Here is a 25,984-nt window from a genome sequence, read left to right as displayed (position 1 = left end):
GGTGGGAGAGGACCGCAGAAGAGGCACACTCCCAAGGGGTACCCTCAGTCCCTGCAGACTGCTTTGTTCCTGGCTTCTCACCTTCTCCCCACTTCAGCCAGGCTGGGAAGGATTTGAACAGGGTCCGGAAGGCTCCGGCCTGGGCTGGGGGTGGGGGATACAGGTAGGGGCGGGCAGGGCTCCAGGTGGAGTTGACTGAGACAGGGCTGCAGGTGGAATTGGTTGGGGTGGGGTTCCAGGTGGAGGCTGGAGAAGCTGCTATTTAAGGAGTGGGTGGTGGTGGTGGTGGTGGTGGCTGGCTTGTCCCTGCTGGGTGTTTGTGCTTCTGCTTGCAGCGGGGCCGTGGGGGACCACCGGATAGCATGAATATGGGAGGCCTCTGGCCTTGGGTGATGGGTCTGCTCTGTTTGCCAGGTAAGTCGGGTACTTTGTCTTTCTCTTCTCGAGTTTTGGCTCTAGCCCACGCGAAGTGCCTGTGGGTAGAGGCGAGCAGGGTGTGGCTGGAGCCCGCAGGGATCTGAATTGATCTGAATAGCTCAGAGAATGGGCTGCGGATGTTCCCAGAAACCAGTTCCGAGGGGTACCCAGGGGAGGCCTCCTGAAGACCCTGAAAGCCTACTGCGGCGGCGTCTGGCAGGAGGTGGCAGGTGTGGTGCTCCGGATGTCCTTGTTCTGCTGGCATGCCAGGCTTGCCCAGCCGAGTCTGTTTTCCAGAGGCTCAGGCTAAGAGGGGAGGCACGGGACAGGGTCCAGGCTACCTGTACCACCTTCAGTGTTGTCATCTGGGGCCTCTCCCTGCCTCCCTTCTGCTCCCCTCCCTATCTCATACACACAGCTAGCTACTCAGGCCTGGGGCTGCTTTCTAGAACCCAATGTTGGTCCCCTTAAAGGAGCTCCTTCCTCAAAGTTGTCTAGGTGTGGTCATCATCTGGGACTGAGGGGAGGTCAGGCTACTTTCTGGAGAGCTGCCTTTGTCAAGGGCCTGGTTCCACCCTCCCCCATGTCCTGTTGTCCTCTCTCACTAATGAGGGCACTTTGGGCCTCATGTGTATGCACCTGTCTGGGCCAGGTCTGATCCTAGGAGCACCCTCAGTCTCTAGCTCCCCAGAAGCATGTGGAACCAGCTTCTCAGAGGACCTCAACCTTGAGGAGGAGACCCAGACGTCCTGGGACAAGGACATCCCTGCGATTAACCAAGGTGAGGTCACTGTGTCTTCTTGTGGGGTGGAGGGGCTCTGAGATTGTCCCTGTAGTGTGGTGAAGACCATGCCGAACATGCAGATGAGCAGAACAAGCTGGAAATGTGCCAGTTTACTGGGTTAGCAGTTCTTAGTTCTATGGACAACTGTTTTTTTTTTTTTTCTTAAGATTTTATTTATTTGAGAGCGAGAGAGAACGAGCATAAGCAGGGAGGAAGGGCAGAAGGAAAGGGAGAAGCAGGCTCCCTACTGAGCAGGGAGCCCAATGTGGGGCTCCATCCCAGGACCCTGGGATCAGGACCTGAGCCCAAGGCAGATGCTTAACTGAGCCACCCAGGCGCCCTCTGTGGGCAATGCTTAAAAAGTGCATATTTCTGTATCCTCGCTACTGGATTGTTACTTTTATCAGAAGTGAGAAAAGCTTAGGTTTTAAAAACTGGCCTGATAAAAGTATGGGTCTTTGGGCTGCTTCAGGTGGTGTTGAGCTAAGTCATTAGTGGATTGTGTGAAAAGATGGCAGCCACCTGGGGCAGGATTGTGTGCAGGTGTGAGCTGGGGGGGTGGGGGGTGGTAGACCAAGCAGCACGAGGCCCCAAGCCTCCCTGAGTGGGGATCTCAGCTGAAGATAATGTATAGATAACCCGGGATGAAGCTGTGGGGGGTGGAGGGGGGAGACTGGAATTTGGGGGCTGGAGCTGAAGTGTTAGGGGGACCAAGGGGTGACCTTGCCTGGAGGGATGAGAATCTCCCCACACGTAGTTCTGCCCTTTCTTTGGGAGCCCCAGCACTGGGGAGCGGGGCAGGGCAGTGTGCTACCTTTCGGTGACTGTGACTGGCCCAGAGGTGCTAGAAGCCATCTGAGGCTCTCCCGCACTGACTTTTCAGCACCACGGAGGATACCCTGGTGGGGCTGTGGGAGGCCCAAGAGCTCTCCAAGGTGCCCTTTACGGGGAAGCATAGGCCGCCCGCAGCTGCCGGGTATGCTGGCTGCTAGGGCCTCACAGCTGAGGGCCCTTGGCCTGCTGGGATGCCTGGAAGCTACCCTCCCCTGCCAGGGCGACCCACAGTGACTCCCCTTCGGCCTGGGGCAGCCTCCTGCCTTAGTGTGGAACAAGTCTGGTGCCATCTGGGGTCCAGAGCTCCTGGGGGATCTGGCTGAGGCTGCAGTCCAGCAGAGCCTGGGTCTTCCCCACTTCCCCAGCACCCCCTCAATAAATCACTCGCAGGTACTTCCCTGTTTAGGCTCTGCATCTAGGGAGCCCAATCTAATATACCTTCAGGGCCAGACCCTTTTCTAGGGTTCCTCGTAGGGCTGACCTCTTAGTAACGAGGCTGTGGAGAAGGGCTGCCAGCTGTGGCAGAGATGGAGGCTGGAGAGAACAGTAGAGGTGTGCTGGCATGGGGTGGGGGTTAGTGGGGAGAGCCAGAGGGCCAGGCTCGTGGGAGCAGACCCTGCCCTTCTGTGGTGGTGCAAGTTGGAATTGGTCACCTGTCACTGTGAGGGCCCCGAATACCACACAGATGGGTAGGAATTAGATGGAAGGTGGTGGTGAGGAAGGACAGGAGAGCCCAGGGCATGTTCCCAGAGTGGGGAGGCGGGGATGACCTAGGGGATAGCTGGAAGAAAAGGCCGATCCTGATTAGCAGAGAGACTCCAATGTAAAGGGAAAAATTGGGACTGGATTTGCATGGGTTAGAGGAGCCACGGACTGTGCTCTAGCAAGAGAGCTATTGGGCTGAGAAGCCTCATGCATGTTTGTGGACTGGAGACTCTGAGGGGCCGTGTGACTTGCCTGAGGTCACACAGCCTCCAGGCCCAGGGAAGTTCCAGCTTCAGAGTCAGGAAGGATAGACTCTGGGCCTGTCCCTAGAGTCTGGATTCTGGGGGGCATGGGCTTACCCACATCCCTCCCTTTCTAGGGCTCATCCCAGAGGAAACTCCAGAGAGCAGCTTCCTCCTTGAGGGGGATATCCTTCGGCCAGTGAGTGTGAGCATGTACACAGAAGAGTGTGAATAATTTCACAGATAGCATGAGAGGCCTTTGAGTGTAGCCTCTGGTGTCATGGGAGTGGGACATGTGAGGAATCGATTTCTGTGGCTTGTAGCTTGAGAGAGCTTTAGCTTTTTGCTAAATCATGGTGAATATTCTAGAAGGAATTAGCCAGACTGAATGGGAGGGAAGGTAACATCTGCAGTGGTATGGCAGTCAGCCTGGGAGGGCTTCCTGAAGGAGGGAGTTTGAGCCTTCAAGATCCAGCAGTACTCTGTCCAGGGGAAGTGCTCAGAAAGTATTGGAATGAAGAGCTGAGCACAGACTGGCAGAGGGGCTGGTGGGGCTGTGGGGAAGTGGTGGTGGTGAACACTGGGGGTGGTAGCCATGGTCTGGGGAAGTAATGCAGGGGCCCCGTCCTGGTGGGAAGTGAGGGGTAGAGTCAGAAAGGGAGAAGGCTGATGGGAATTGGGGTGATTTGCCAGGGAGACAAGAATGTACTATGTTCAGGAGAACAGGGCCATCTTTTAAGAGACTGGGTGGCAGGGGATCCCTGGGTGGCGCAGCGGTTTGGTGCCTGCCTTTGGCCCAGGGCGCGATCCTGGAGACCCGGGATCGAGTCCCACATCGGGCTCCCGGTGCATGGAGCCTGCTTCTCCCTCTGCCTGTGTCTCTGCCCCTCTCTCTCTCTCTCTCTCTTTGACTATCATAAATAAATAAAAATTTAAAAAAAAATTAAAAAAAAAAAAGAGACTGGGTGGCAGAAATATCTTCCTGAACAGGACAGCTACCTGGTGAGAGCAAGACCATCCTGCTGTTTGGAGGTGGCCCACTGATGGCGGCACAGCATGAGGCTGGGCTGAAGAGCCAGGGGCTGGGCTAGGGCTGGTGGGTGGAGCGAGGCCCTGTTCTTGGTCACCCAGTGAGGACAAAGGAGTAAGAGGAGAATCCAGTAAAACCCATGGTAGCCAGTGGGGCAGGACCCACTGGGGTGCCATAAAGCCTCTGCTTCAAAGGGTTTTTTTGGTTGGCAGAAGAGTTGAAAAAGGAGTTGCTAAGGCCAGGAGCGTCGCCTTAACATCAGCGTTACAAGGACCCTTCCTGGTCTTTGGACATTCAGGGATGCTTGGCTGACTGCTGTGTTTCAGGAAGCATGGGGCTGCTGCTGGAGCTCCGAGCTTTTCTGAACCAGCGTTCCCCCCCACCCACCCCCATCAGCTGGCGCTCCTGTCAGCCTCTCTAGGAACAAATGTTTTGTTCCCTTTGACAGAATAAGTTAGTTTTCTTCTGTAGAACAAATGGTCCTGCTGTGTATCCTGACTCTCCTAGCAGGCCCGGATGTCCCACCCTTCTGTCCCCCCCCCCCCCACACACACACACCTGCGTCCTGCTTCTCACGTCTTTAGGGTTCTTGTGGCCTGAGATGTGGCACCTCTGGGGGGCAGGAAGCTTGGCTGGCCTGTGTGCCCAGGGGTCCCTGAGCCGCCCTCTCTCTTCAGAGTCCCTTCCGGCTGTTTTCCACTACCAGCAACAAGTGGCCTAAGAACGGGGAGGTTGTAGAGGTCCCCTTCCTGCTCTCCAGCAAGTATGGTGAGTGGGCATGTGCGCTCAGTCCTGGGAGCTGCGGGCCAGCCTCTGTACTCCCCTGTGTAGTCTGGGCTCCTCTCTGGTCTTCTCTCCTCTGCCTCTAGAGCCCTTCCACAAGAAGCCTTTATTACCGAGGGCCCCGGGGGGCTAGGAGGGCTAAAAGCCTGGAAGAGCTGTTGGGGGTACATATAAGGACTATTGCCTCTGCTTCCAGAGGAAGGGACCCACCCAAGGTTGCACAGCCAGGGCCTGTCTGGGACCCAGCTTCCCCTGTTACCCACCCCCCCCATGACACCCAGGCTGCCCTTTCTTGACATTCTATCTTGGAAGAGTGACTGGAGGTTCCATTCCCATCCTGCATGTGGCCTTCCGAGGGGTCATAAGGGCTTTGGGGTCTCTGCTGGAGGATCAGCCAGGATGTCACCTTCCCAGATAAACCCAGCCGTGAGGTCCTCCTGAAGGCATTTGCAGAGTTTGAGCGCTTGACGTGCATCAGGTTTGTCGCCTACGAGGGCCAGAGAGACTTCATTTCCATTATCCCCATGTCTGGGTAAGTGTTCCTGGGCATGTGTAACCATGCCCAAGCATGCACACACAGTGGGGGAGTTCTTCTGCTTTCTTTGGAGTTCAGCCTGGATTTACCGAAGCCATCGTTGAAAACCTGTTTCTGGGCCTGTCTTCTTAGGTCCAAAGCCACCCTGCCCACTGAGTGGTTTGCCAGGTGTGAGCTGGATCTAGGGTGGAGAGGGAGGGGAACGTGAGGTGCTTGACCCTCCTCACAAAAACCCTTCTCTGAGGGGACTTCATGGTCTGGTGAATGGGTGTGGCTTTTGTGGGACCCACTTGGCCTTGGATCTGGGTCCTGCAGGGCAGGTGCCTTACACTGACACTGGGCAAGTGCCTTAACTTCTGAGGCGCTCCTGCCTTGTCAGTGAAATGGGGATGATGGAAATACCCATTTTCTAGCTTGTTAGGGACATAAGATCCTGTGTGAAAGCTTTGACTTGGGGACCCTTGCATGGGGATGTTCGTTCAATGAGCTGCTATACCATCATTGGTGCTCTTCCCTATTCCTACATCTTCTTGCACCCCAGGCTGGGAATGGGATTCCAAGACACCTATTTCATGCATGGCAGTGAATGGACTTGGGAACTGCAAGCCTGGGACCAGCATGCAGGATAGGGACTACCTGTTGGTGCTCATTCATCCCAGGACGGCGGGGGGGGGGGGGGGGGCGCGGGGAGGGTGAGAAGGGCCTAGGTATGCTCTGGATCTCGGGGCTGGTGCCTACCCATTGCTCCCTTGTGGCCCTGCAGGTGTTTCTCCAGTGTGGGACGCAGTGGAGGGATGCAGGTGGTATCCTTGGCACCTACCTGTCTCCAGAGAGGCCCAGGCATTGTCTTGCATGAACTCATGCATGTGCTGGGCTTCTGGCATGAGCACTCACGGGCTGATCGGGACCAGTACATTCGTATCAACTGGAATGAGATCATCCCAGGTAAGCCAAATCGTGCACAGCACAAACTAACCCTGGGATCCTGGGGGTAGAGGACATAGGCCAGGCCTGAGTTGCAGGCCCCCTCAAAAGAGGTTATACAGCTTTCCCACCACCTACTTGTCTACCATGGGGGGAGGTGGGGCTCCTGCTTCTCTGGAGACCTGGAGGTGGTCCAGATACTACTGCTGTGGGCTCCAAGCCTTCCATCTGTCTGCCCATAGCCCTGCCTGAGCTAGGGCATCACTATATTGCTTTGTGCCACCTCTTTTTCTCACAAGCACAGCCAGTTACCTGAGGATGGAGTTAGTGGTATCCTTTAACCCTTGTTCACTGTGTATTCAACTAGCAGTCCTGCATGTGCCAGACATTGCTGTGTGGGGTTGGGGCAGGGGCTGTGTTCCAGCTGCAAAGGTTGAGCCAAGACAGGAGCTCTAGAAGTAGTAGGCTGTGTATGCCAAGTGTCCGATCCTAGAGGCTGAGGACAGCGGAGCAGGGGCTCAGTCCTTGTGAGATGAGCACTGATGGGCATATGGGATAGGAAGTGTGGGGAGACCACATCCTTGAAAGGTGGGCTGTAGCAGAGCTGACGCTGGCTTGTGGAGTGGGCCACTGTGTTGGATGCCAGTGAGCAGGAACTGTGTGCTAGGTGTGGCACTGAGTGCTGGGCATCTGATCTCAGTAATGGTGGGATCTCTCCCTTGTGGGGGGACAGCCAGATTCAAGAGGTGAGAAGAGTAGAGACAATTGGCTCATGAAGGAGGGAAGCAGAGGAGATATGTGATCAGGAGTTTGGTCTGGGGGAATGTGAGGGTAAAGGGGAAGGTTTGGAAGGCTTCCTGTAGGCGGAGAGCTCCTAGCTGTGAGCACCTCTGCTGCTGTTGTGGGTGAGCCAGGTGAAGTGGATGGGGGAAGGTACTCAAGAGACTAGCATGCATGGGGCCCCGGAGAAAGGGTGTCTTGTTGGGGGGACTTAGCTAGCACCTTATAATGAGACAAGGGATGAAACTTGAGATTTGAAATTATCCTAAGGAAAGGGGTGATAATAGTGACTATACCCTGAAAATAAATACTATAATCCTTCCAAGTGCTCCTGGAATACTTGGGGAAAACATACCATATGATAGAAAAACTTCAAATTTGAAAAAGTTAATTCAAATGTTTTGATTGTGATATAAAATAAAAATAACCAAAACAGTGTTCTACTTAGGAGTTTTAAAAAACAATCTTTTCTTCTAGCTCCAGGGTTAAAGAATTGCAGGAATTCTTAAAACAAAAACAAAAACAAACCCAACATACTAGGACCAATGGTTCCCAGCTAACACAACCCTCAGGGAAAATGTGTAGACTAAAATACTTATATCAATAAAAACAAAAAAAAATAAGCATTTCAATCTTCAAGAAGTAAAGCAGGAGAGAATAAAGTTAAAGACAGAAATTAATGAATTAGAAAACCAATAGCACTCATAAACTGAAATGGTTTTCTTAAGCAATTTCCCCCATTATTAAGAATGAAGAAAAATGAGAATACATCGGTATTAGTTATGTACAGAACAAATTGCTAAGATATACAAACTAATAACTATAATTGTGTGGGGGGTGGGAACTCAGAAGGGGGATGGAGTAGGAGGCTTATTATAGATCAACAGTTTTTGACTTTTGAACCAGATGAATATGTTGCCTGTTTAAAACAGTTTAATATCTTAGGGGGGGATCCCTGGGTGGCGCAGCGGTTTGGCGCCTGCCTTTGGCCCAGGGCGCGATCCTGGAGACCCGGGATCGAATCCCACGTCGGGCTCCCGGTGCATGGAGCCTGCTCCTCCCTCCGCCTGTGTCTCTGCCTCTCTCTCTCTCTCTGTGACTATCATAAATAAATAAAAAATTAAAAAAAAATATCTTAGGGGTTTTTAATAGAAAGGATTAAGAATTCTCTAGAGGCAGGTGTGGAAGAGGCTGGCTGGGCCTAGGAAGGTTGGGGGAGTAAATACAGAAGGTGTATCTGTCGTTTCAGAGGCTCATTGTGAAGGGTAGGAGAGCAGCTGAGGGAGGGAGTCTTGTCCCTCCCAGGCCTAGGGGATCCTAGTGATGGGGGGAAAAGTGGGTGTTCTGGCTAGTAGAGAAGTGTTGAACTCAAACCTGGGAAGTGGGTGTGTTGGTCAGAGGAACAAGGTGGCTTGCTACTAGGGAGTGGGAGTTCAATGGCAGGTGATGGACTAACGGGTCTCTAACGCTGGATTGAAGGGTCGGTACTTTATCTCGCGGGCAGGGGACATTGAAGACCCCGAATAGTGTGTGACTTGGTGGAAAGTATAGGTTCTACAAAGATAGTTGCAGACAGATAAGCTTGAGTGGAACAAGTAGAGTGAACTCTTTAGGAAGTCATGGGGTTCCATCAGCTAGTGGAGGTCTGGATCCTTCCTGGAAAGAGGAAGAGTAGGCAGTGAAGGCACAAAGGAGATGGGGACCAGGGACTAGTACTTGGTTGGGGCGGGGGGACACATCTGGCTATGATTTGGACCCCTCAGCTCAATAGGTTACAGATTGCTGGAGGTCCCTGATCACTCCTCATTCTCCCTGCCCTCTTCCCCAATCACTAAATTTTGTGAGTTGGTTTTTTTTCTCTCCCAGGCTTTGAAATCAACTTCATCAAATCTCGGAGCAGCAACATGCTAGTGCCCTATGACTACTCGTCAGTGATGCACTATGGGAGGTGAGGGTCCCCTCTCCTTTTCTTCCTTCCTTCACTGCCCTGCCAGCCCCCAGTGTGAGCTGGACTCTGGTCCCCACCTGCTGGGTTTCAGGCTTGCCTTCAGCCGGCGTGGGCTGCCCACCATTACACCACTCTGGGCTTCCAATGTCCATATTGGCCAGCGATGGAACCTGAGCACCTCAGACATCACACGAGTACTCAAGCTTTATGACTGCAATCCAAGTGGTCAAGGCACCCATGGGAGAGGTGAGTGATGGGGTGGGGCAGAGTGATGGGAGGAATCTGGAGCAGGCTCCTATGTTGAAGTGGTGTCGATAAGGATGAAGAAGTAGAATTGAGGTTGCAGAGGTGAGCAGGGCAAAATCATCAGGGGTTTACTGCAGGAGATGTAGAAAAAGCATTTGAAAATTCTCATTTATGATTAAAAACTCTAAATAGGAGTAGAGGTCACTTTCTTAACTTTAATGTGGGGTCTACCAAAAACCCAGAGCAAAAATCACTTTTAATGTTAAAGTGCTAAAATCAGGATCAAAAGCTTTTCCACTATTGTCCCATCTGTTCAGTGAAGGTCTTAGCCATGGTAATATGGCAAGAGAAATAATTCTGAGGATTGGGAAGGAGGCAAAAACTCAACTACTCATAGATGATGGTTATCTACATTGAAAGCAACAAATAAGCACTGTAAATTTTATCTCATTCTTTAAAGATTTATTTGGGAGGAGAGAGCAGAGAGAGAATGAATCTCAAGCAGACTTCTCGCTGAGCCTGATGTGGGGGTTGATACCATGACCCCAAGATCAGAACCTTAGCTGAAACCGAGAGTGGGATGCTCAACTGAGCCACCCAGGGTGCCCCAGCAATAAGAAATCTAAAAGGTAGATGTATAGGGAAGCCTGGGTGGCTCAGCGGTTGAGGGTCTGCGTTTGGCTCAGGGCATGATCCTGGAGTCCCGGGATCGAGTTCCATATCGGGCTTTCTGCATGGAGCCTGCTTCTCCCCCCTCTCCCTCCCCCCTCTCCCTCCCCCCTCTCTCCCCCCTCTCTCCCCCCTCTCTCCCCCCTCTCTCCCCCCTCTCTCCCCCCTCTCTCCCCCCTCTCTCCCCCCTCTCTCCCCCCTCTCTCCCCCCTCTCTCCCCCCTCTCTCCCCCCTCTCTCCCCCCTCTCTCCCCCCTCTCCCCCCCTCTCCCCCCCCTCTCTCCAATAAAATCTTAAAAAAAAGATGTATAGAACTATAACTTCTATATTGATTATATCAATAGTTGGAAATCAATTTTTAAAAACCCATTATAATAGTAATAATGTCCCAAGGAATCAAACTGACAGAAGTTATATAAAAAGTTCTTTTTTTTTAAAGATTTACTTATTCAGTCAGAGAGAGCGAGAGAGAGGTAGAGACACAGGCAGAGGGAGAAGCAGGCTCCATGCAGGAAGGACTCCATCCCGGGTCTCCAGGATCACACCCCCTGCTGCAGGCGGCGCTAAACCGCTGCACCACCAGGGCTGCCCTATGAAAAATTAACCTTAAAGATTCTTAAAGATTCCTAAACACACAGAGACATGTATCCTGTTCATTAATAGACCATGTAAAAATCTCAATTCTGATCTATAGATTCAATCAATTCCCATTGAAAATCCCAAGAAGATTTTTGGCAATCTTGACAAAGTGATCAAAAACATTTATATAAAAACACAAAAGGCAGATAATAGCCAAGCTACTCTTGGGGGGGGGGTGGGAAGAGGGACTTGTCCTAGCAGATATCAAGATATGTAGTTTATAAAATACATTTATAGAAACGTAACCCATATAAAATACATATACGTAGGCTTGAAATGATAGTGTATAAAATGGCTCTATAAATGCATAGCACTGGTGCAAGGACAGACAAGTGCCCATTGAAACAATGGAAAGTCCATGAATGAATCCTAAGAAGTGGAATTTTGATAAAGGGGCATTGATGATCATTAGGGAAAGAATAGACTAGCTGTTAAATGCCTCTTTTTATCTTTAAAAAAAAAAAAACCCAACTCCTCATGTACAAATACATTTCAGATATATAGAAGGCTTACATATAAATAGAAAAACGTTTAGGAAAAAACATAGTAAAATACCTATCCTATGGTCCTGAAGATAAGAATTTCTTAAGACAAAAGCAAATGAAAAAATTGGAAATATTAATATTAATGTTAACAACTATTAAAATATAGTATAACTATTAATCAAAAGACCATGAAATTACAAGTTACAAATCAGAAGAGAACTTTTGTAACCCATAGCTAGTTGTATCCAAAATACATAATATATGTTATATAATACGCATAATAAAAAAAACCTGGAAGTACAAAGTAGAAAAACAGGCAAGAGACCTAATGAGTATCTTACAGAAGAAACCAAATGAGAAGTAAACACAAGATATTCAACCTCCTTCATAATTCAGGAAATGCAGATGAAGACCACAATTTTATCATTTTACACCCCTTAAATGGCAGAAATTTACAAACTTAACACCAAATACTAGAAAAGAATTATGGAAAAATCATGTTCATATCCTGACAAGAGTTTAAATTGCTACAACTGCTTTGGTAACAGTTTGATACCTTCTAAAGTTGAAGTGTGTATATTCCGTCACTTAGGTCATCTTGCATGTGCACCCCCCCAGCCCCAGTTCTAGGTAATCGTCCATTTACATTCTGTCTCTCTAGGTTTGCCTATTCTGGAAATTTCATGTAAATGGAATCCTACAACACTTGACCTTTTGTGACTGGCTTCTCTTAGCATTTTTCAAGGCTCATGCATATTGTAGCTTGTATGAGTCCTTGTTATTTTGTTGTCAAATGACACTCCATTGTATGGATAAGACACGTTTGTTGAAAGATATTTGGTTTATTTCTCCTTTTTGGGTATCGTGATTAATGCTATTATGAATGTTCATATACAAGGCTTGATGTGAACAGGTCTTCTCCTTTGGATATACACTTAGGAGTAGATTGCTGTGTCCTATGGTAACTCCAGATTTAAATTCTAGATTGTTTTCCAAATTGGCTGCATCATTTTTTACTCCCATGGGCAGTGTATGAGGGTTCAAATTTCTCCATGCCCTTGCCAACACTTGCTATTATCTGTTCTTCAGATTATATCCATCTTAAGTGGGAATGAAGTGATATCTTGTTTTGATTTGCATTTCCCTAATGATCTCTTTATATGCTTATTGGTCATCTGTATATCCTCCTCAAGAAATCTGTTTAAATCTTCTTGCATGTTTTTCATTTGGGTTGGGTTGTCTGTTGCTGAGTTATAGGATTTCTTTGTGTATTGTAGATACACGTCCCTTATCAAACTTTCTCTCTATAGGTTGATGGTGTCCTTTGAATACCGACCTTTTTAATTTCAACTGGGGTCTAACTTCTCCATCCTTTAACAGTGCCTTTGCTGTCCTAAGTAGCCTTTGCCTAACCCAAAGTCATGAAGATTTAATCCTAAATCTTTTGCGTGGGACTATCCAGTAGTTCTAAGCACCATTTCTTATGCTGTTCTTTCCCATACATACTATCAAATATCATATGCTTTTTTATTTTTTTAGTTAAAAATAATAGATGTGGCAAGAGCCTTGTGGGTAACTACCATGAGTAATGGAATTGGGAGGTGGCTGGAAGGGGCTGTAGGTCAAGAGAAGGTTTATAATGATGGTAGACATTCAAGTATGTTTGGATGCTGAGATGATGACCCATTGGAAAAGGAAAAAGGGTGGATTCAGAGAGTGGAGGGAAGAATTTCTAAAACACTTAGGTAGGGGCTGCTCTTGGTGGATAGGTCTCCAAGAATATATCTGAGCTTCCTTGGACCTAATGAGAAGGAAGACAGGAGCAGACCTAACTTTGCATGTGGATCTTGATGTGCAGATGCATGGGCTTTGGAGGACTTTGGCCACAAAGCATGACATGAAGTCACTAGCCTAGAGGTTGGGGAGAGGGAGATGGATGTGAAGGGAAAGGTGTGATGCTGCTGACTAGGCAGCAGAAGAAACCAGTTAGAGATCCCCTGTGGGGCTGTGGGTGGTGCTGGGGCAGCTGGCAGCCAGGTGGAGGCATGGCATAGGTTAGCAACTTGGTTCTTCAGGACTGGGGTTTTGTGGGCAGGTGTGACAGAGGAAGGTACTTGAGGAATAATCGTAGTGAGGACCGTGGAGCCCGAGTCAGGTGCAGAGAATGGTCTAGAAGTGAAAAGGTGGTAGAGCAGGAAGACCTTGGGGTCCATGAGCTCAGTGGGGCTGCAGAGGTGTGATATTTAAACAAGTGGGCTGGACGTACAGGAGTGGGCTACCAGGCACTGAGACTTCTGCAGTGGTAGTTTCTGGTATTGCCCAGGTCTGGGGGAGGGAATGAGCTGAGGTCAATGTGACGAAGAGGGAGAAGAGTCTGGTTGCAGCATGTCAGCTCTGATACAGTCAGTGTCTGTTGATGGAAGACTGGGTTCCTCGTGAAGCCTTTGGTGCATGGGCAGGTGTGACAGGGGTGAGAGGCAGCACCGAGAGGGTAGAGGGGCCTGGCCAGATAACCTGGGCTTAGGAAGAGGAATTCTACAAAGGAACCAGCAACAGCCATGGCCCAGGAGTGGCAGTGAAGAGCAAGGAGGACCCGTCCTCCTGAATGCATGTGCCTGATGGTGATGGAGGGGGTTGCACATGTGGGAGAAGTTCTGTAGGAGGCCTCAAATGCGGGGTGAGAGGCATGGTGTTGCTCAGTACGGAGGGTCCCAGGAGGTATTGGGCTAGTGAGGGCTGCAGTGCTATCAGCCCTCAGCTATCTGGTGAGTTGACCATCAGCAGCTTGGGGTATGGGCAGGAGGTCATGGAAGACCCCTGGGGCCTGACTTTCTGGTGGCGACTCATGAGCCAAGAGGGGAGGGAAAGGGATGGTTCAGTAGACCTTTAAGTGGGAATTGAGAATTTAGGTCCTAGCAGGGGTGTGGCAGGTTCTGAGCTGAGCTAGACCTGTGAATAAAACTGAAGATGGCTCCAGCTTTCTATAGCTGGGCCACACATTTTCCTTCTGTGATTCTGGCACATAACCTCCTGTCTTTCCTGCTTCAGGGTTCCAGCCCCACAGCGATGCTAGGAGCCCTACTCCTGCCTCTAGACCATACCTGCAGCAGCTTCTGAAGGCATTGTTGGCACAATCTGGGAGCCCCGACCCCAGTGGCTCCAAGGCAAGAGGCCAGCGTGTAGTTGCAGTGCCTGGAGAGAGTCCCCGTAGCTGGGAGCTCCCTGCGCTGAGGGAGGTGGGTGGGGAGGCCTCTGCAGGGCTGCTTCAGATCCCAGATTCCTCCCTAAACTCACGGCCTGGAGCAGGTGTTCCTGGGATTTCTCTAGAGACCTCCTGGCTGGCCCAAGTGCCCTCTGTACCCCCAACCACAGCTCCAGAAGCAGAAGACCAGCTGATGCCCAACAAGGATGCTTTAGGGAACTCAGCTCTGCCAGGAGCTCGTGTACCTGAAAGTCCTTTCAGGGGGATGCCCAGAGGTCAAGCCTGTGGCTTCTGTCCCCAAGTGGGAAGGGCATCTTCTGTCTAGAGTAGCTGGGTTGTGTAACTCCTGGCCTTACCGGGCAGTACCCTATCTTTCAGCCCCAATCTGGCTACCATCTCTGAGGTCTAGGACTCTCCCTCTGCCCCTTCCTTTTCTATATATTCTCCTGAAGGATCTAGGGGACAAAGGGGACTTCTAGGTCTATCAGGAGAAGGCAGGCCTCACAAGAGACTGGCTGTGCCTGCTCTCGACTTCTGCCCTAGCCCTGGAGGCTGCTGGGAAGGGGAGGTGATACTCTCCAGGAGACCAGGGCTCTAGAGAGGCCTGGCAGAAGCAGGTTCCAGCCCTGAAGGCCCCTGGGAATTCTCTAGGGGAGTCCCAGCCCCCTAGCATGCTAAGGTACTGCCTCTAGCTCTCCCTTGGGCCTGAACTTAGGGGGAGCCTATGGCTGGGACCCGGGGAACAGCCTCACATCTCTGATGTTGGGTGCTAGGAATATTACCCTGCAGCTGTAGCCTCCAGCCCCACTCCCCATGAGACTTTCTGCTTGCTCCTGTGCAGTGGTGGAAGGTTCCCACTGCAGGGATGCTGCCCTATGGGCTGGTAAGGAGGGGTGGAAGCCCTCCAGCCCTGCACAATGGGGAACTCAGCCAGAATGTGAGGCTCCTGGACACAGGATTCAAAGTTCCTCTCCACCTTGCTCTCCTGTTCCTGGGAGCCTTCCCCCATACCAGCCAGGGACTTGGCCAGAGGAGGCCCTGGAAGGTGGGAAGGGGCTGGGGAGGAGTAGGTGGGGGTTGGGCGGTGGAGGGGTCAACCTGCTGTTCTTCCTTTAGTAAAGCCCTACCCTTAGCTCCTGGCTTCCTGGGGGAAGGCTATCCCAAGAGTGAAGAAAGTCTTTAGCCCTGGGGAGAAAGTATTATTGTGGCCTGCTGGGAGCCCCAGTTGGAGTAGGAGGGAAGTAGGAGCCTGTGTCCTTGCCCTGTGGGGCCCAGTGCCTCTGATATTCTGGGGAGAAGGTAGAAATAAAATTGGGTACTTGCTCCAGGAGCCAGGTACTGGGCTACGTGTGAGTGCATTTAATCCTGCTGACCTGGGAGGGGCCCTCTGGTGGTTATACCCACTCTGGGAAACAGGTGGACATGGCTGGGGGACCAGGGCTGAGGCTTGCAGTGCTTTGGTTCTGGGGAGGGCTTGGCCTTTGCCAGCCCCTGGGCTGAGCCAGGGGATATGAGGGCTTGTGTGCAGGAGGCTGGAGCCTCTTGCCCTCCATCCATCTTGGGTTTCAGTCTTCAACCAGGGATTTTTCTCAGACTGAATAGGGTCCTGGTCTCAGGGATTAGCAGCAGAGAAAGGTCATGGGTGGGGAACACACTGTCCCTCTACCTCCCTCTGGACCTGAGAGTATTGTCTGGGTGAGTTTAGAGTGGGTGGGTGCTGGGAGTATCTAGCCATGTTCCTAGCATGGTGACAGCTCCCCTGGGAGATTCCCAAGCAAACATTGAGAGTGTATGTAGTGCCCCCATTTATCAGAGAAACAAGTGACTGCCTTACCACCTTAGAGACCACCTATGGGTCTCAAAGTAGAGACCTCTGGTGCAGGGCTGGGCATTCTTGGTGACCACACTGGGTCAGAGGAGATGAAGTGCTCTGTGCCCTGTGAGGCCCTCCTAGCTCTCAGAAGCTGTGCATCATTAGCCTCCATTACCATTAGGATGTGGCTTTTGGATTCTCCAAAATTTGGGTTCTTTTGGGTGGAGGGGCTGGCCAAGCCTCATGGCTCAAGGGCAAGAGTGTTTCCTTCCTCATCTTTGGGGGTGATCAGGGATGAGGCTGTCCTTGTCCCCCCCCCCCCCCGCCCCATGAAGTCACCTAGCACTACAGACCCCATTCTCCAGGCCTAGTCCACTAGCCCCACCCTGCCCCTATGGTCCAGCCTTGGCTCAGCCTCTGAAGTCCTGGAAGGGGGGTGGGGTATGCTAGGGATGAAGCCATGGGTTGTTAACTGGAACCTGGTGGCTAGCAACCCATCTCAGGCTCTCTGGACTATTCCCTAATCCCCCAACCACATATTTATTCATTCGACAGAATCTATTGAATTAGGTGCCAGGCTGGCTATGCTCTTGCCATTGGGATTAACCCAGTGAGCAAGGCAAGGTTTCCATTCTTGTGGAGTTTATTAAGATTTTGAAAGAGTGAGCACGAGAGAGTACAGAGAGAGGGAGAAACAGGCTCCCAACTGAGCAGGGAGCCCGAGGGGGAGGCCTCCATCCCAGGAACCTGGGATCATGACCTGAGCCACCCAGGTGCCCCTCTTGTGGAGTTTATTTGGGGGGTGGGAGAAGGATGGACAGTAAATAAGTACTCAGGGATTGATAAGTGATGGGGGGAAGGGGGATATTCCTTTAGGTTGTTGGCATTTCACTGGGACCTGAATGATGGAGACTACACCGCGGAAAAAATCCAAGAAACTAGTCAGTGCAAAGGCCCTGAGGCAGGAGGGAGTTAAGGTGTGAGTGGAGGGATGAAGTGAGATGGAAGGAGGTGGGCAGGGCAGGGTTGGAGAGGGATGATTTTATTCCAAGAGCAACAGGGAGCAGTTGCTAGAAGATTTTAAGGAGGGAAGTGATGAGCTCTAAGCTCCTAAAAATCATCCTATGTGCTCCATGGAGAATTGACTGGAAACAGGGAGAACAGGTGGAAGGGACTACAGTTGTGCAAACCAGAGTGATGGGGTATGGAAAGGGGAAGAGTGAATGCTTTTGGAGCACGTTTTGGAGGTTGAGGCAACCACATTTGCTATTGGATGTACAGGTAGGGACACCACATACAGCATAGAGCCCTCAGGGTAAGTGAGGGAGTGTGTGGGCTGAATGAACCTGGAGTTCAGGGCAGGAAATGTACTTCGGGGGCCCTTAGCATGTAGAAGGAGTTATAGGCCTGGATGAAATTACTAAAGAGAGTTTGGGTCCAGAATAAAAGGGAAAAAGGACCCCTAGCACTGAACAAGAGTGCTGCAACATTAGGGCAGCATTAGTAGTGTTTTTGTGCCTTATAATTGTTGTGGGGGTGGTCCTGTATTTTGTAAGTTGTTCAGCAGCATCCTTGGCTTCTACCCACAAGATGTCAGTACCATCCCCCTTCTTTTTGTTGTGACCATCAGGAATGTTTCCAGGTACTGGATTGCCAAATGTCCTTGGAAGAGAAAGGGCAAAATAAAATCACAGTGAGAATCGGCGATTGGGAGTCTGGGGGAGAAAAGGAGGTTGAGAAGGAAGGGAGCCTGTAGTGTTCTCAGGGAAGGGACCAGTCTGTTGTCTAAAATGTTGCTGAGAAATTAGGACACACTTGATGGCATGGAGTCGCGAATGACCCACCAGGAGTAGATTCAGTGGAGGACAGGGTGCAGACACCCAGTGGAGGGTTAAAGAGCGAATGTGAGGATTGGAGAGAGTGCAGTGAACACTTTGAGACAGCAGCAGCTGTAGGGGGGCACAGAGGGCTTCCTGGGGCATGGGGGTGGCCCTGGATCAGGGGAGGAGTGACAATGGAGGGTGATGATTGCAGGAGTAGAGTCCTGGAGGACAGGAGAGGGTTTGGGACACATGCAAAGGTCTTGCCCTCCCAGCAGAGATGGAACTCAGTTGTAGGTGCTGGCAGGGGGTGCGGGTCGTGAATTTCTGCTTGAGGGATTTCATCTTCTAAGTCTGGGGCAAAGTCACAGTTTGGAGTGGAGGAGGGTGTGCAGGTGAGGAGGATGAGCGGGATACCGATTCTGAAGGGGAAAGGTGAGCACACTAGGAAAGTCTGGAGATTTGTGGTTATGACTTTAAAGCAAGGCCAGTTGATGCGGTGAGTGTTTTGCTCCAGAAAAAGCAGCTGCTTTGGCAAAAGCAGGGTGGATGATTTAGGTCTGCCCAGGCTTGGGGTTTTGTCAGGTGAGGTGAGATAGAGGAGAGGGTGATGGACTTGCATTATAGAGAACATGACTCAAGGGTCTGGGAAGATAGGGTCCTAGGGATTTGAAAGGCTGGGGCTTCTGGGGAAAGCTAGAGTGTGAAGCCCAAGTGGACATCCTCCCTATGGAGCCCTGGCACAGGAGAATCTGGGGCCACTCTTTTCTCTCAGGCCTGGACAAATGGCCCCAGGGCTTTCAACTAAGGTGGCACATCTCCCACAGCAGGGATGGGACCATTGTCCCTGTTTCTTTGGAAAAGATGGTACTAGGTCACCTCCCCTTCACCCCCATTCCGAGGGCATCCCTTAGGGACACCTTCATCTGGAACTACCTGAGAGAGGCTTGTGTTATGTCATCCACTGATGCCAGGCTGCCACTCCCCCTCATCATTTAGCAATCTTGGCCAGTATTAGGGACAAAGGATGTAGTGCTCAAGTCGGGGTGGAGAGTGATACGGCAAAGCCATATGCCACCACCTCAGTACATCTGAGTGTGAAAGTGGTACTGTGTACGTGGAGTCAAAGAACGTGGACATTGGGGTACCTCTTTCTCCCTGGGAGGGTGAAGGGTGAGAGGTGAGGGCCTTGGAGAGGGCTCACCAAGCACAGAAGGAACAACAAGCTCCTGGGAAGGACTGGAGATGTGGGAGCTCAGGAATGGTCAGGGACCACCACCTTCCTGGTGGGGCCAGGAAGGCGGCCCGTGCCCCTCACGGTTTTCTTCTCCTGCCGCAGGTGGCTGGGAATGCATTAAGGCGGCTCCTGCTGCTGGAGGCTCTGGCTCTGGGTCTGGGATTGAGGTCGGCCAGCCCCGGTGGAATGGAATGGCAATAGAAGGTCAGCTCTAGTTTGGGAAGAGCTGACTGGGAAGCCTTGCAAAGGCCCAAGTGGGGAGGAAAGGGCAGGGGAGAGAGAGTCTGAGCAGCCCCGACTGCAGCTCCTTTGGGGGTCCTGGTGCCTTTCAAGGAAAAGTTGAGTCAGGAAACACAGGGCTGATGCTGACTGCAGTGTCTGGGGAGATACCCACAGAGCCCCCGGGTCTGAGTATGGAGAGGGTGAGAAAGCGGTCCTTCAGTCCTTCCTCAGGGAAGGGGCTCCTGAGACTCCTCCAGCTCTGGCAACCACAGGCCCAGGCTCAGCCCAGCCAGCGAGTGGGGGATGCATCCATAAAATCTGTCTCTGGAGAGGTAAGAGAGGCTGGTTGTCCTCTCCCACCATCAGCTCTAGGGGCACGTGGACTTAGAAAGGAGCAGAGTAGGATGGCAGGAAGCAGGGACAGCCCTGGATGGAGGAGCCCCTCGACTTCTGTGCGAGCCTGGATCCGGGTGAGACCGTGTAGGCACTGAGCGGTCAGTCCCCGTTCTGGTCTGGTTCCACGAAGATGAGCAGGCGGGAAGGCCCAGTGTGTGCGCTGCCTCCAGGCGGGATCCTTTGGAGGAGCCCTACTTTCAGAGGTGGCTTGATGCTTATTTATACAAAGGATCTCCTGTAGAGCCATGGGCTATAAATATGAGGCCTGGCTCTAGGCTGGGGTTACAACACCAGGGGCTCCAGGAGTGGTGGAAAAAAAAAATGTGTCCTTAAGGCTGCCCAGAATGACACTGGTGGCAGTGGCCACAGAGTGAGTAGGGCTGAGGGGGAGCCTATGGCTCTTGGAGTCAGGGATGGGGTGGGGTGATTAATCTGAAATTTCGTATCTAGCTCCTTCCACAGCCATTCCATATGTAGAGGAGTGAGCAGGATTGCGGGGGAGGGTGGGGGGGGTTGGTCACAACATAGTCAAAGGGATGCTCCTACCTTCCTAGCTGCCCCCGACACCCACTTTTTCTCTGAGTTGTGTTAAAAAGCTGAGACTGGAGTCCAAGCCAGTTTTCCTCTTACCTTTTTGCCTTTAGTGAAGGAAACCGAGAGAGCTGCGGGGGGAACAGGGAAGCGGACGTCCTAAGTCTTTGAGCACTCGCTTTCCCCACCGGCCTTGGGAACCTCCTCAGGGCCCCCCAGGACGCCGCGACCCGCGGGGCCTCCCGGGTGCCCGCGAGCTGCAGACAGGGGGCGCCCGCGACCCGGCCACGCGCGCCTCCCAAGGCTGCGCAGGTCCGACGGGGTCCGGTCGCGGCAAGGAAGCCCTCGCGGAAGGGGCGCCGGGCAGTCTCCCCGCTGCCCCCACCCCATCCACTCGGCTTGCTTCTCCGGCGCCGAGTGGGAGGTGTGGTTCTTTACGCCCCGGGGCCCCACCCAGCCACCTCTCCTTGGGGCCCCTGGGCGGCGGGGGCAGGGAGCGGCCGGCGCCCACCGTCCTGGATGCGGTGCTCGGGCCGGGTCTGCCGCAGAGAGGTCCCGCCTCGGTCCAGTCCCCGTTCGCTCCTGCAAGCATCCTTCCCGGAGTCCCGAGGACCCCAGACGCCGGGCTCCCCGACTTCCCGTGGCGCGGAGGCGGGAGGAGGAGGGGCAGGAGCGCCAGGGCAGGGGCGCGGGGCGCGGGGCGCGGGGCGGCTGCGGCGGGCCGGGCCGGGCCTCCCGCCAGGCGCACCTTCCGCGCACCCCGGGTCGGCCCGGCCGCGCCCCGCCTCCCTCCCTCCCTCCCTCCCTCCCTCCCTCCCTCCCCGCCCGCCTCCCCGCCCGCCTCCCGTCTCCTCCCTCCTGCGCGCTCGCTCTCCTCGCATTCCCCTGCCGCGGCGGGCTGCCTGCAGGCGCGGCTCCCGGCTAAGCCCGCGAGCCGGCCCCGACCACCGGTGGCGCGTCCCCCGCTCGGCCCGCAGCGCCCCGCGCCCCGCGCCCGGCAGCCTCGGCGCGGGAGGGCTCAACTTTCCTCCGGTCCCGGGCGGGGCGGGGCCGGGCCGGCAGCGGGGCAACTTGGAAAACTTCTCCGGGGAGGACGGCGGGGACGCCGGTACCGGTGGAAGAGGATGTAGGAGGGCGGCGGCTGGCCCCTTTCCGCCCGGCCATGGGGCTCCGGCGCCTCCTGCGCCGCCGGGGGGCCGCGCCTCCGGTCTAGCCTCGCTGCGCAGGACGGTGCCGCCCCCGCCCCCGCCCCGCCCCGCCATGGACCACCAGGAGCCCTACTCGGTGCAGGCCACCGCGGCCATCGCGGCGGTCATCACGTTCCTCATCCTCTTCACCATCTTCGGCAACGCGCTGGTCATCCTGGCCGTGTTGACGAGCCGCTCGCTGCGCGCCCCGCAGAACCTGTTCCTGGTGTCGCTGGCCGCAGCCGACATCCTGGTGGCCACGCTCATCATCCCCTTCTCGCTGGCCAACGAGCTGCTGGGCTACTGGTACTTCAGGCGCACGTGGTGCGAGGTGTACTTGGCGCTCGACGTGCTCTTCTGCACCTCGTCCATCGTGCACCTGTGCGCCATCAGCCTGGACCGCTACTGGGCCGTGAGTCGCGCGCTCGAGTACAACTCCAAGCGCACCCCGCGCCGCATCAAGTGCATCATCCTCACCGTGTGGCTCATCGCAGCGGTCATCTCCCTGCCGCCGCTTATCTACAAGGGCGACCAGGGGCCCCAGCCCCGCGGGCGCCCACAGTGCAAACTCAACCAAGAAGCCTGGTACATCCTGGCCTCTAGCATCGGCTCCTTCTTTGCACCCTGCCTCATCATGATCCTTGTCTACCTGCGCATCTACCTGATCGCCAAACGCAGTCACCGCAGAGGTCCCAGGGCCGCGGGGGGCCGCGGGGAGGGTGAGTCCAAGCAGCCCCACTCAGTCCCCACGGCAGCTTCAACCAAACTGCCAACCCTGGCCTCTCTGGCTGCTTCTGGAGAGGCCAATGGACACTCGAAGCCTACTGGGGAGAAGGAAGAGGGCGATACCTCTGAAGATCCTGGGACCCCTGCCTTGCCACCCAGCTGGTCAGCCATTCCCAACCCAGGCCAGAGTCAGAAGGAAGGCGTGTGTGGGGCATCACCAGAGGAGGAAGCCGAGATGGAGGAAGAGGAGGAAGAGTGTGAGCCTCAGGCCTTACCGGCGTCTCCTCCGTCAGCTTGTAGCCCACCCCTGCAGCAGCCACAGGGTTCTCGGGTGCTGGCAACTCTACGTGGCCAGGTGCTCCTGGGCAGGGGTGTGGGCACCACGAGCGGGCAGTGGTGGCGTCGGCGGGCACAGCTGACCAGGGAGAAGCGGTTCACCTTTGTGCTGGCCGTGGTCATTGGTGTTTTTGTGCTCTGCTGGTTCCCTTTCTTCTTCAGCTACAGCCTGGGTGCCATCTGCCCACAGCACTGCAAGGTGCCCCATGGTCTCTTCCAGTTCTTCTTCTGGATTGGCTACTGTAACAGCTCGCTGAACCCTGTCATCTATACCATCTTTAACCAGGACTTTCGCCGTGCCTTCCGAAGGATCCTCTGCCGCCAGTGGACCCAGACGGCATGGTGAGCCACCTGCCCGCCGCCCATGTGGGGTTGGTGCCAGGTGGCACCAGGGCCACTCTGATTCTTCCCTGTTTTATGTGGCCACCTCCCTGGGGCTTTCTGGTCCTGCAGACCTCATCTTGGGAGCCCCCTGGGAGGGGCAGGGGTGCTGTTAGCAGGGGTCCATCTGAAGCCTCTAAAGCCAGGCCAGGATAGAGCACTTCCCTCCCAGTACCCCAAAGCCCCTGCAAGCCCATGAGTGGGCTTTCTTTTTCTCCAGGACCCTGTGTTTCCTGGCTGGTCACTTGCTTGTGGTGGTTTTGTTTCTCATCTTCCCCTGGTAAAGAGCAGGAAGCCAGCCTTCCACTTTTCCCAGGAGGATGTGCTGCTGAGGAGGAGACAGAACTGAGGGATCCACGTTGGATGCCCATGGTCCCCATCAGGTCCTGGGTGGGGGAGGTTAAGGTCTGGCACGGTTTCTGGGCCTTCTTCCCTTTCCACCTACTTTTGGATTTGTAGCTCCTTTAAGGGCCAGAACCTTTTCTGGAATCGTTTTCCTCACCGGCACCCTCTGGGAGGTGGGCGTGTACCAGTGGATGCCTCGCCTTGGTGGGGTGGTCTGGAGGCCTGGCTTCTGCCTCAACAGGAGATCCCTGATCACTAGCATTCACCCCCTGCAAAAACCTGGCAACAATGGCTTGCCGCCTACTTGCTGCAGGAGGATAAAAGCCTTTGCAGAAAGCTTTGAGCTCTATGGGGAAACGCATTAGAGAACCAGAAAATGTGATTATTTGGTCACATAAAAAGACCCTTTCTCTGTGTTTACCACCACCTGTCTTCCTGTAGACTTTTGTTCTGTGCTTGGGGTGTGTGAATTCTTACCCCAAACTGGAAGGGGGGAATGATAGAACCACTATTTCAGTCAAAGGACTTCTTCGAGAACGCATTCTTGCGCCTGCAAGGGTTTAGTTATTCTGCTGCATGACAACTTCTTGACATTTCACCTACAACACTATGGGGGTTTTCAGTGGCTTGGGCCCCCCAATGGGGGAAAAAGTCTTTTGTCATCAAGCAGGCTAATTGTTTCCCCACACTAGCTAAAAATTCCCATACCATGGGAGCAGTCTGGGGTGAGAGCCTGGGATGGGTGACAGAGCTCCTGGGTTTGGTGCTGGGGCTGGAACAGGTGAATGAGGGCCCTGTGGACTCCTGCAGGAGCCTCCCACCAGAGCGCCCAGGCCAGGGCTCCAAGCCCCCAATGGGTCCCTGTGGTGTATAACCGACCCTACCCTGGGTGGGGGCCAGTTGGCCATCTCTGACCCAGCCCCATTGCTTTATCCCCCTGATGGGGCTCCAGGGGCCTCTCCCTCCTGGTTGTCTCCCCATCCCAGGACCCGACAACCAGAGCACTTGGGAGCATTTGAAGGACGTTTCCCCTTCTCCAAGGAGTGGCCCTGCTTTGACATTAAGCCAGCGGGTATCTAGTATTGGCACAGTGGCACTCTGGTGGGCCTGGCCAGATTTGGAGAAGTCCTGAGAGAGTTTTCTGGGGTGCAGGGAATGGAGAGGACCAAAGAGAGTCCCTTCTGGGGATAGGGACTCCCTCAAGCTCAGTGTAAGGCCTGGGCATGGTCTTGGGGCGAGGCTGGGGAGGCTGGGGCCAGGGGAGTGGCTGACTTGTGACATCTGCTGACTGGTCTTGTGTGTGTGTGTCCCATGGGACTCCTGCAGTTGTGGCTGCCTGTGGCCCCCTTGTTGTGATATGCAGGTGTTTTTGTTTTGTTTTGTTTTTTTAAAGTCTGAGCTATTTTATCAATAAAGGATATTTTGTAATAATTGAGCTGTGTCCTTGTTGCCCAAAGGCTGCCAAGAGTAATTATTTCTCAGCTACTTGCATAGTATCTCTAAGCATGGGCTCCCTCCCAGGGCCACTTGCGTGGCTGCAAGTGGTACCTACTTACCTGCCCACCTGCTTTGTCCACTCAGCATCCCTTATTGCAAGTCAGTGGGATGAGAGTGGCCAGAGTAGCCTGAGACTGGCTGCTTGCCAAAGGAGGAAAAGGAGGGCTTCCCAGACGAGGGGGCCTTGGGGGAAGAACAGGAGTACGCCAAGAAGCAAGGTAGGAGAGGTGTTTCTGACAGGGGACAGCATGTGCCAAGGGTGTGGTTTGGTGGATTCGTGATGGTTTGAGAGTAAGCCTGAAGTTAGCCCTGCCTTGTGGTCAGGTGTGGCGGCTGGGGGCCAGAGCAGGTCATCGGACACCACCCACAGGGGGCAGGAAGAGCATGGGTGGAAGGGCAGGATGGTAACCGAGAGTGCTTTCAGCTGCTGCCTTCCGTGAAGGCAGGAGAATGGACTAGAGCTGCTCTGCTCAGGGCTCTCTCACACTATGATTTGGTCACAAACACCAGAGTTGGAAGATCTGCAGATATCACTCCTACCAATCTCTTTGTTTCTCAAATGAGGCCTTTGAGACCCCAGGGCCACCCAGGGAGTTGGGTGAGGAGTTGGTCCACCAGGCATCCCATTCCACCTCAGTGAGGGTAGCCTCTGAGGCCCAAGCCAGGTTGGCCTGGTTCTGAGGGCAGAGGAGGCCCCAGGGAGGGGTGAGGCCTGGGAAGGAAGGGCAGAGGGAGGAGCGGTGAGGCCCCAGGGTATGGTGGTAAGAGGCCATCTCCCGTATCCAGGATTCACATTTCCCAGGGCCATGGCTTCCGCCACGGGTGACCGATGGAGACTCCTATGTATCCACCATTGCTGGTGGACACGGGGACTTGATGAGAAGCCACGTCCTGGCCTGAGGAGCTCCCAGCAATTCCTACCAGCCTGGCTTTCCAAAGCCAGGGCCCTGCGCCTGATGAAGGTAGATTAAAGCAGCTCATTTGTTCCCATTTACTGAGCCAATCACTTTCCTGGCACTTTGCCTAATTACCTTGTGTAATCCTCATGCCCACTGTGTAAAAGTAGTATCAGCCCATTTTATTCAGGGGACACTGAGGCTCAGAAAGTTGTACTGACTTGCCAGAGGTCACCCACAGAGACCACACTGTCAGTGTTACCTGAGGGTCTGTGAGGGGTGGTCCCCCGTGCCTGGGGGAAGAGCTCCCTGCCCAGATGGTGGCAGAGAGTAACCCCTGCTGGAGCTGGACAGCTGGCAGCCCGTTTTGAATAC

General features: G+C 53.6%; 2 protein-coding genes across 2 annotated transcripts; both read left to right on the top strand.

Moving 5' to 3' along the window:
• Positions 1-362: 362 nt before the first annotated feature.
• Positions 363-21,454, top strand: ASTL (astacin like metalloendopeptidase). Its single transcript, XM_041756999.1, has 12 exons — positions 363-414; positions 1,070-1,198; positions 3,120-3,181; positions 4,690-4,780; positions 5,210-5,327; positions 6,094-6,275; positions 8,901-8,982; positions 9,074-9,228; positions 14,069-14,463; positions 15,064-15,105; positions 20,451-20,553; positions 21,219-21,454. Exons 1-12 carry the CDS (start codon positions 363-365, stop codon positions 21,452-21,454), a joined length of 1,647 nt encoding a protein of 548 aa, XP_041612933.1.
• Positions 21,139-24,647, top strand: ADRA2B (adrenoceptor alpha 2B). The gene has a single exon (XM_041757556.1). It carries the CDS (start codon positions 21,502-21,504, stop codon positions 22,834-22,836), a length of 1,335 nt encoding a protein of 444 aa, XP_041613490.1. The 5' UTR covers positions 21,139-21,501; the 3' UTR covers positions 22,837-24,647.
• The last annotated feature ends 1,337 nt before the right edge of the window (positions 24,648-25,984 follow it).

This window comes from Vulpes lagopus, chromosome 5 (assembly GCF_018345385.1).
Source record: "Vulpes lagopus strain Blue_001 chromosome 5, ASM1834538v1, whole genome shotgun sequence".
NCBI lineage: Eukaryota > Metazoa > Chordata > Mammalia > Carnivora > Canidae > Vulpes > Vulpes lagopus.
This window is presented reverse-complemented; position numbering and strand designations above follow the sequence as displayed.

Coding starts and splice junctions, on each gene's coding strand:
- ADRA2B (XM_041757556.1), top strand. CDS start 21,502: ATGGACCACCAGGAGCCCTACTCGGTGCAGGCCACCGCGGCCATCGCG.
- ASTL (XM_041756999.1), top strand. CDS start 363: ATGAATATGGGAGGCCTCTGGCCTTGGGTGATGGGTCTGCTCTGTTTG. Junction 1,199..3,119: donor CATCCCTGCGATTAACCAAG/GTGAGGTCACTG, acceptor CTCCCTTTCTAG/GGCTCATCCCAGAGGAAACT. Junction 20,554..21,218: donor CGCCTCCCAAGGCTGCGCAG/GTCCGACGGGGT, acceptor CTCGGCCCGCAG/CGCCCCGCGCCCCGCGCCCG.